We start from the raw sequence: 9360 nt of genomic DNA on the forward strand, positions 1-9360 counted from the left end.
TTTGTTCCTATTCTCATAATTTTTCCTTTCCCTTCTTTCCTTTCCCCTTCCCCTCCCACTTCCCCTACCCCTTTGGACCTTTTTTTCCTATTTCAAATTATCAATTATTTGTTTTAATCATTTAACATATATCATTAAAATGAAAGAATTATAAGGGTATGAACAGAATATTATAGGATCACTTAAGGAGGGAAATAATTCTACTTACGGAATATGATTTTGTTTATTGAAGAAACTGATAAGAATCAATCTGGTAGGCATAACTGACATTAGATAGTTGTTATAGAAAAGACTAACACTGCAGAAGGCAAGTATTTTAAAATACTGTATTTATAATAATAATAATAATAAGAAATTACTACTTTTGTGGAATTCACAAACTTTTTAATAGTAAATAAATCAAGGAAAAGGGGTTTATAAAATAATTAATCCTGAAGAAAATCACAACACCATAGGCTGAAGGTACCAACTTTTTCCATGGTGTACAACACCATCTTTGTTTCTTACCCCCAGGAAACCTTTTCCAGATTACTTTCTGTTTTTGTAGCAAAAGTAACCAGTAGTGAATGAAATCAGAAGCCCTTGCTTCCACCATCAACACAATATGTACAAAGTAACTGGAAGACCAATTTCCATGTTTTGAAATTATGCAGAAATCATACATGTGTAATTAAATAAGAACTGGTTTGGGACCATTTGCATATTATAAAATGTCAAGATTTGTAAGGGCAACAGCTAGAGGTAAGTTTTTTTCTCTTAATTTAACAAATACATACTTTATTTAAAATCTGATACTAGATCGGATCTTTGACCAAGTCAAGTACTATAAGTACATACATGGTCAAGACTTTGGGAGAAGATTCAGCTGAAGGGAGCCAGAATCAATTAAGAAAAGGGGGATCAGTCTGTTTGCACAATAAAGGAAGCAGCAAACTTTTATAGATTTGTTGGTGCTGGGCTAAAAAGTCCAGTAAGTGTCCACCAGCCAGGGGCACAGTTTTAAAAGATGTCTTTTTTCTCATGAGACAGACCACCAGGTGTCACAGTTAACTTGTCTCAGGAATCGCTGAGTTATTCTTGCAGCTGGGACCATCATCTGTGCAAACATTTTTGCCTCATAGTTTGGATTGGGCTTTATGCTAGGGCTGAAGGACATTAGGGCTTTATGCTGCTGAGGAGCAGAGGGTGAGGGCAGAAAGACGGGAGAAGGGAAAACACAGAGTAGCTCTGATGCTCAATAAGATATATTAAACCTGTATTACAGTCTTGGATGAACAACTTTTAAGTGATCAACATGTCCAGATGCATAACTGGTTAGAATCTGACCCAAGAATTAAGGGGACAGGCATAGCATGACAACAGAGATACCGAGTTTTATTCCATTTTAGTCACCTATCAGCTATCTGTAGGATTATATCTGAAGAGTCAATGTTTTTAGAAAATGCGCCCTTTATGTGTGTGTAAAGTAACCTAGGCAACTGTTAAACCAAAAGTCAGAGGTGTTATCCACAGCAAAGCTACCGGGAAACTAACAATGTATTGTCCAGCTGCTGTGTGATCTCCAAAATTTGTGATTTTTTAAGTCTGCTAAGAACAAGAGAAGTTAGACTTATTCAGGTTTTTTCTTCAGTAACAATTTTTGTAATTTGCATAAGCACTTTGCTTTTGTGGTTTTCAGGCGCATATCCACTCTGGCGAAAAGAGGCAAATGCCATGATACAAAGGGCAATAGTTTACTGTGCCCAGGGGTCCATTCTGTTGACTCAGCCTTTGTCCCACTTCGGCGCTCCCTAACTACCTCAGATCCATCCTTAACTTCTCACATCATAGATAATCAACTACATCTTTTTGTTGTGTACCAACTGAGGCTCTTTTTATTTGCACATATAACTGTGTGAACGGACTAGTTTATCCCATACAAACTGTCCAAGTTCTTGAGGGTCCCTTGAGGTTAGAGTACGGGCTAGTTACTTTCTTCCTGAACTACTTTATGTATCTCTCTGTAGCTCTAGTTGCAAGCGTGCAACCCTAGATTCTGTGTTCTCAAAAATGGTAGGTATGCTTTGGGTTTCACCTAAAAGCGTTAAAGAAAATTTTCAGCATCGCGGATTTAGCTCAGTGGTTCCTCCGCCTGCCTCGCAAGGGCAAGGACCAGAGTTCGATCTCCGGTACCAAAAATAAAACAATCCCCCCCCCCCCCCCCCGGCCAACCTGAATTTCTAAGGCCTAGCAAATTGAGCAGGGGAAATACTGGAATTAAGGATTGGGGAGGAGAGGGGAGGGGATGTGTATCGCAACATGAAAACCAGTCTTTGTTTCTGAATAATTATAGATTTCCATGCGTTACATTAAAGAAATCTGAACAGGCAGGATTAACCAAATACTCCCCGGAGTTTAAAAACAAAAACAAAACAACCAGCTTGACACCTTGCAGCCAGCTCAGTCCCAGAGTGATGAAAAGGCAGAAACCTGCATTCAGCTTCAATTCAAAATGGCCTTCTAGCTGCAGTCTCAATTTCAGTATTTCATCACCGCCAAACCTTCTCAACACTTCAGTTCCTCAAACTTCTCACTACAACTAAACTGCACCTCTGGGGCCGTTTACAGGGAATTCACTTGAGCCTCAAGGAGCCCAAGAAAGCAAGGGTCAAAGAAGGGGACCCAGTAGTTCTCGGAGTACTAAGAAAAACCTTAGATATAAAAAGGGCTGCCACTTGTCAGCCTATTTTTATTTCAGAGATGACGATGAACCCAACTCCGCCACCTTGCCAAAGAAAACGTCCACGGGCGTTGTCCCCCCCATCCCCCCGGCACCGCCCACAGCCCCACCCACCACGGAGAGGTTCGCTCTCTGGGTCACGGAGAGGAAGTCCCCGCTTCCACCCTGGATCCAACGGGAAGGACCGGCCAAGCCTCAGGGGCGGCCCCGGAAGTGACGCTGTGACGCGCCTTCCATTTTGTGGATAGGCAGAGCTGTTAAGTGCGTCAGTTTTGGAGAGACGTAGACGAGGTGTGTTCTGGTCTGTGGGGAGGTTGACGACTCCGTTGCAGACTACGGACCTCTCTGCGTCTCAGCCGCCAAAGATCCTGTCCGGTAGGTGAGTGGCTCACTTTGAGGGCAAGGCTCCTCGGATCGAGGCTTCTTCATGGCCGCTCAGGTCGCGAGCGGTGGGGGCTGCTCTCTTTGCGGAGGACGGCGTCTAATGAGCGCAGTTGATCGAGGTGGGCGCTGGGGCACGTCTCCTTTTTGGTATTGCTTTGAGGGGGTACTGAAGCTGGAAGGGCGGTCACGGTTGTGGTCTTTTTTACAAAGGGCTCGTCCGCACCAACTTGACACTATCATTATCCGACCTGTTCTGCAGTGGGCCGGGCCCGCCCTGGCTTTGTCTGGGCTGCCGTTCTCCCGCCCTGCGGGCGTGCACAGGGCCTATGGCATGGGGGGCCCGGGGGAAGGGGATCCAGAAGGGAGCAAGGCTCGCGCCTATTTCCACCACTGCTGACTCCTCGGCCGCCATTTTGTGGCTGCTGGGGGCCCGCCCGCCGCGGCCTACGCAGGCGCAGTAGAGGCCTCGCGAGATCCCGCCTCCGACTCCCGTGACTCTCCCGGCGGGCGGTGACGCGCTCGCGGCCGTCTGCCATTGGTTGGCGTCACCGAGGGCGGGACTAGCTCCGCCCGCGTTTCTGGGCCTTTCGGAACTGCGGCAGATGGGAGGGGGCGGGGGGGGGCAGTGCGGCTGCGCAGTTGGAGAGGTGGCAGTGGGCGTTGCGGTTCATGCGGTCTATACGGGGAGGTATCGTGTTGGGAACCGAGTTTTAATTGTCTGCAGGGCACCTAACCTGATTAAGAGGCATTGTTTGTAGTCTTATTTATAACATTTCTAGGTAAATATTTTTATGCCATTTTGTGTTTGATCATTATTCGTATTGTCTACTGCATATTTTTTTTTTTTTTGTCTACTGCATATTTTTAACAGGGCACACTAGCCGGAGGTCATGAGTGGCTGTCGAGTGTTCATCGGGAGGCTAAATCCAGCGGCGAGGGAGAAAGACGTGGAAAGATTCTTCAAGGGTTATGGACGGATCCGGGATATTGATCTGAAAAGAGGGTTTGGTTTTGTGGTACGTATTTAGAACAAGATGAATTATCTGTTAGGTAGTGTGGAAAGCTGTTGATAAGCAATATTTTTGGTATTATTGAGTCCTAGTGTAAGTTTTGTTTTCAGGAAAGATTATGGAGCCTTGAGACTGAATCTTAAAGATTAAAATAACCTAATGCTGGCTGGAACCCACTCCCCATCACCCCTTGATTAGGTATATCTGTATCTTGATGTTAAGATACTGCTCTTCCCATCTTGTCTCAGGTTTTTAGTGTACCTACTGTGTTGTGAAAACGCATGCTTGAAGCCCCAGTAAGCATATTAAGCTCTATTTTAGGAATTTGAGGATCCGAGGGATGCGGATGATGCTGTGTATGAACTTGATGGAAAAGAACTTTGTAGTGAAAGGTGAGACTCTTAATACTATAATTGCCCCTAAAAATAGAGCAGAGTAAGTCATCTGGGATATTTTTCTAAATAACAGTATGTATGTAGCTTAAGTACATAATGGAGATTTTTCTTTTCTACAGGGTTACTATTGAACATGCTAGGGCTCGGTCTCGAGGAGGAAGAGGTAGAGGACGATACTCTGATCGTTTTAGTAGTCGCAGACCTCGAAATGATAGACGGTATGTAGCGGATGAATGGCTGCTTTGAACAGTTGTTAATGCAGGGGCAAGTGTTTTAAGCTTCAGGAACCATTTGCAGTAAATGATGGTGGCACTTATTGTTAAATCAACTTTATGATACAGTGCTGTTCCTGATGAGTACTGAGTTGTGTAGAGTAACACAGGACCTGTTGGTGGAAGTCATTTGAATGACTAATACCCTGATTACTGGAACACAAATGCACATGTCACTGCACATAACACTGCATTTTTTCCATTGTGAATACTCATTTTCTTCCTCAGAAGTGCTCCACCTGTAAGAACAGAAAATCGACTTATAGTTGAGAATTTATCCTCCAGAGTCAGCTGGCAGGTTTGTTGAAAATAGTTTTGAGTTATTTAAATGTGGCTTTAAAATTTTTTTAATGGGTAATTTGTGTTTTATTAATATATTTTATTAAAAGTAGTTTATATTTAATTAAATTAATGGATTTAATTGAATTATAACTTTAAACTTTAATTAAATGTAACTGGGGGATGTTTCAAATTTTAATATTAGTGATCAAATGTAAATGTTTTGAGGATATTTTTTCATGTTTTTAAAAATCAATTTTAACCAAATATTAAACCCTTTATTTGCCAGCCTATCTGTGTCGTTGGCCTTATGACGAGGAGTGCCTGTGGGTTATCCTAATCGTTGTCTTGGTCACTCTTGGTTGGGCCTGGTTGACTTTGCCAGTCAGCTCCTACAGTGATCAATTGGCCACCTCTAGATCTGTGTTTGCCGGTCTAGACGTAATCGGTGCACTTAACTTGAAGTGCCGGGTTGCAGCGATCCCAGAGCCTTGATAACGTGATCTGATCCCTAAGTTGAGAGCTGTCTTCTGTAACGCTTCCGAATAAGAGGTCCTGGTCGAAAGAGTTGAAAAGATACGAAATTAGTTGGTCGTTGGAATCCTGATCGCAGTAAAGTGGTCCTTGGTAACTGCACAAGAGTAGAACATGTCTGCATCGCCAGTAGTCTGCTAATAGGGAGGGCTGTGCGATGAAAGGCTTCCATCGATTGGGTAGTGTCCATCAAGTGGGTGGCGAAGAGCCAGTCGGGCATTTGTCATGAAGGTTTCTCCGACCGATTAATGGTTTGCTGCTTGACTAGCCTAGGGAAATATTAATAAAGGTAATGTAAATTTTTTTAATGACATCTGGGGCACAAAATAACTGGTGTCTTGTAAATGTTCTGTTTTTTTAAATATAAAACTTCTACTTTAGTCCTTTAAAAATATGTACTGTTTCCTTTTGTTTTGTTTTTTTGTTCGTTTTTTTTTTCTTTTGTACTGAGCTCAGTATAGACTAATACTACTTTAATGTTAAAAGTCTCTATTTCCTCTAGCATTTTGCTTAAAAGCAATATGCTATTTGCTTATTTCGTGCCCTGATACAATTTTTGAATTCTGATAGAATACAAGTGTGGTATATGCCATGTTTGTACTTTATCTAACAACTTCTCTTTCAGTAGTCTTGTTTTTTATACCATGTAATTGTTTGTGTGTCACCTTTTCCTCTTCCCTGCTTGACACAATTGTCTTGTGTTAAGGATCTCAAAGATTTCATGAGACAAGCTGGGGAAGTAACCTTTGCCGATGCACATCGACCTAAATTAAATGAAGGGTGAGTATACTGGAAGTTGTGAAAACCTTTTGAGATCACCTGAAAATTTTATTGTGAACATTTCTGAGGACATAAAATTTGCAGATGCTTGACTAGAGATGGTTCATCAAGGACTGTTTCGCTTCCCTGAGGACATTTGACACATCATCTAGAGACTAGTTTTCTTGTCAAGTGATTGTTAGTACTGCTGACATCCAGTGGGTAGAGGCCAAGTGTTCTGCTAAACATCGCACAGTGCTGCATAGAACTCATGCATGGCTCAAAATGTCAGCTGTGTCAGAATCTTGCTGCACTGTATTGTACATTGGAAATAAGATTTAAAATACCAATAGCAAAATGATCGGAGCCAACTACTTTCTAATTGAGACTGCTGTGTACAGTGTGTGAGGTCATGGGATATATGTGCTTTTAAAACGACTGTTTTCATTTTAGGGTGGTTGAGTTTGCCTCTTATGGTGACTTAAAGAATGCTATTGAAAAACTTTCTGGAAAGGAAATAAATGGGAGAAAAATCAAATTAATCGAAGGCAGCAAAAGGCACAGGTATATCATTTTGAAGTCAAAAGTTTTACTGGATTTACATGGCCTGTCATATAGGCTAACCCCCCCCCCCCATTCATCTTTTTCGTAGTAGGTCAAGAAGCAGGTCTCGATCACGGACCAGGAGTTCCTCTAGGTCTCGTAGCCGATCTCGTTCCCGTAGTCGCAAGTCATACAGCCGGTCAAGAAGCCGGAGCCGGAGCCGGAGCAAGTCACGTTCTGTTAGTAGGTCTCCTGTGCCTGAGAAGAGCCAGAAACGTGGTTCTTCAAGTAGATCTAAGTCTCCAGCATCTGTGGATCGCCAGAGGTCCCGATCCAGGTCCAGGTCCAGATCAGTTGACAGTGGCAATTAAACTGTAAATAACTTGCCCTAGGGGCCTTTTTTAAAAACAAAAACAAATTCCCAAACCATACTTGCTAAAAATTCTGGTAAGTATGTGCTTTTCTGTGGGGGTGGGGTTTTGAGGGGGGTGGGGTTGGGCTGGATATCTTTGTAGATGTGGACCACCAAGGGGTGTTGAAAACTAATTGTATTAAATGTCTTTTGATAAGCCTTCTGCTCACAGTTTTGTGAATGTCTGAAGTATATAGTTTGTGTACATTGACAGAGCTCTTTTATAACTAAAGCAAATTTAATTTTTTTGTACTAGAAAAAAGTTTTGAACATTTTAGTTCTTGGTTATTCAAATATGTTAATTTAGTATTAGTTTAATGCTTCAATTAAACTAATTAATAGCTTTGGACCCTTAAAAGAGCTCTAAATTTGCTTGTATATAAAGGCTTAATTTGAGTTTTTCTTGTTAGGGTTAAGGGTGTCCTCCCACCCACCCATTAACAGCTGCAGTACAGACACATTAAAGCAGCTGTTTGTCATTGATAATAAAATACTATAAAATTGCTTTTTTGTCTTTTTGTCTGAAGAAGTCCTATACTGCTACTTCCATTTCCTTCCATATGTTTAAAACACATCTATAATCCTAGGATTGTATTTTTGACATTTCCAGGTTAGTTGAAGAGGCTGAGAAGTCAGTGAACAGTTGAAAACAGTGAAAAACGGTGACAACTGAGAGTTGTCTGACAGTTGACCTTATGTGTGTGTTCTTCCCATGCTTTCCTTTCATCATCTCACTTTATTGTGTTGGCATCAAGTTAAAGAATCAAAAGGACCGTGTTTGGGAAGCAAGTTATAAAATCTGTTTCTTTCCTGCTTGTTATAGTACAGTTTGAGTAGTCTGAGTTAATAAAAGTTGATTAATACAAAAGCCTGAGAGATTTACATGCTGCTGCTTTTAGTTCTTAGGTGTATATGTGACAATATGTATTTAGGGGAAAGCAGTATACAAACTGCTTGAGATCCTATATCCATCTTTATTCAGGTGTTGTTAGAGCTGTATACCTAAGTCTTCAAACTGCCCTGTTAAGTTTGGAAAATGAGCTTATTCTAGGAATCAAAAAAACCACGCTTTGTCCTTTGTTTTTGAAGTGAGACTGAATACTTGGTAACACAGTAATGTGTTTAACATCAAACTAGTATAATGACGTTTTTAAGCGGTTATCTGCACACTCACTGAATCTTGAAAACTATAGTAACTACCGTATTATAGGGAATTCAGGGACTTTGAAAAGAATTGTTAAGTGATAAAATATTAGAATCTCAGAAGTCTGATTCTAGGGACACCAGAACTGTGTAGTACTCTTATTTCCTCTTCTAGCTTTTCAGGAAGATGGAATTAGAAAAATTTAGCTTTTGGCTTTCTCAAAGTGGTGGGGTCAGGGAGTGGGAATCTATTTGGGGAGTAGGTTTAAAACATTAGATGTTCTCATGTGAAGGCCCTTTTCCTCCAAGACTAGAACTTGGACAGTGAAATAATACTGATTTCTTTTGGGGGCACTGGGGATTGAACTTGGGTCCTTGTGTTTGTGAGGCAGGCAGCGGAACCACTGAGCTAAGTCCCTGGCCCAGTACTGATCCTTTTAATAGGCTGAATCTAAGAGTTTGTAGTATACTTGGTTTATTTACTTGAGGGAACTGGGTTTATTAAATCTAGTGGAACCTAGAGTTTTCATTTGTAATCTCTGAAGGTTGTGTAAGTTAGTCTGAAGTTTGTATCAAGGCAGTTTTCCCCTCTCAGGCTCTCTGTGTATTCAGGGCAGTATGTGATTTGAATTTTACATGTGCGAGGGAGTAAAATTTTCTTTGAAAAGACTAGTAGAAGAAAAGTTCTAAAATGGTAATAAGTTTTAATTAAGACCAATACTTAGATCTACGACTTGTGAAGTCATGGTCTTGATATTATGGAGAGCTTTAGGATGATTCTGCAAGGCATGATGATATAGCCTTTGTTTTCTGTTTATGTTCCTTTCATGTAGTTCCATAAGGGCATTTTAATACATCTCAAGTCCATCTTTAACTTTTGTCTAAAGCTAAAGAGATTTGTTAAATTATC

The 9360-nt window shown here is 41.2% G+C and overlaps 1 protein-coding gene across 8 annotated transcripts; it reads left to right on the plus strand.

The window, feature by feature from the left end:
• Positions 1-2894: 2894 nt before the first annotated feature.
• Positions 2895-8178, plus strand: Srsf5 (serine and arginine rich splicing factor 5). Of its 8 annotated transcripts, none has more exons than XR_002390362.2 (9): positions 2896-3098; positions 3975-4119; positions 4435-4505; positions 4628-4726; positions 5009-5078; positions 6300-6373; positions 6806-6916; positions 7005-7342; positions 7918-8178. XR_002390362.2 is itself a non-coding variant. In XM_021247211.2 (8 exons), the coding sequence occupies exons 2-8, from the start codon at positions 3994-3996 to the stop codon at positions 7264-7266; spliced, it is 810 nt and encodes a 269-aa protein (XP_021102870.1). In that variant the 5' UTR covers positions 2895-3098; positions 3975-3993; the 3' UTR covers positions 7267-7811. The 8 variants fall into 8 exon arrangements, 6 of the variants coding, with proteins under 6 accessions (XP_021102870.1, XP_004837372.1, XP_021102867.1 ...); XR_015445017.1 differs by having other exon boundaries at positions 2942-3222; XM_021247211.2 differs by lacking the exon at positions 7918-8178 and having other exon boundaries at positions 2895-3098; positions 7008-7811.
• The last annotated feature ends 1182 nt before the right edge of the window (positions 8179-9360 follow it).

Source organism: Heterocephalus glaber, unplaced genomic scaffold (genome assembly GCF_053883595.1).
Source record: "Heterocephalus glaber isolate CG9 unplaced genomic scaffold, H.glaber_assembly_v1.0 deba00001608, whole genome shotgun sequence".
In the NCBI taxonomy this organism is placed as follows: domain Eukaryota; kingdom Metazoa; phylum Chordata; class Mammalia; order Rodentia; family Bathyergidae; genus Heterocephalus; species Heterocephalus glaber.

Coding starts and splice junctions, on each gene's coding strand:
- Srsf5 (XM_004837315.3), top strand. CDS start 3,994: ATGAGTGGCTGTCGAGTGTTCATCGGGAGGCTAAATCCAGCGGCGAGG. Junction 4,727..5,008: donor AGACCTCGAAATGATAGACG/GTATGTAGCGGA, acceptor TTTCTTCCTCAG/AAGTGCTCCACCTGTAAGAA. Junction 6,917..7,004: donor GAAGGCAGCAAAAGGCACAG/GTATATCATTTT, acceptor TCTTTTTCGTAG/TAGGTCAAGAAGCAGGTCTC.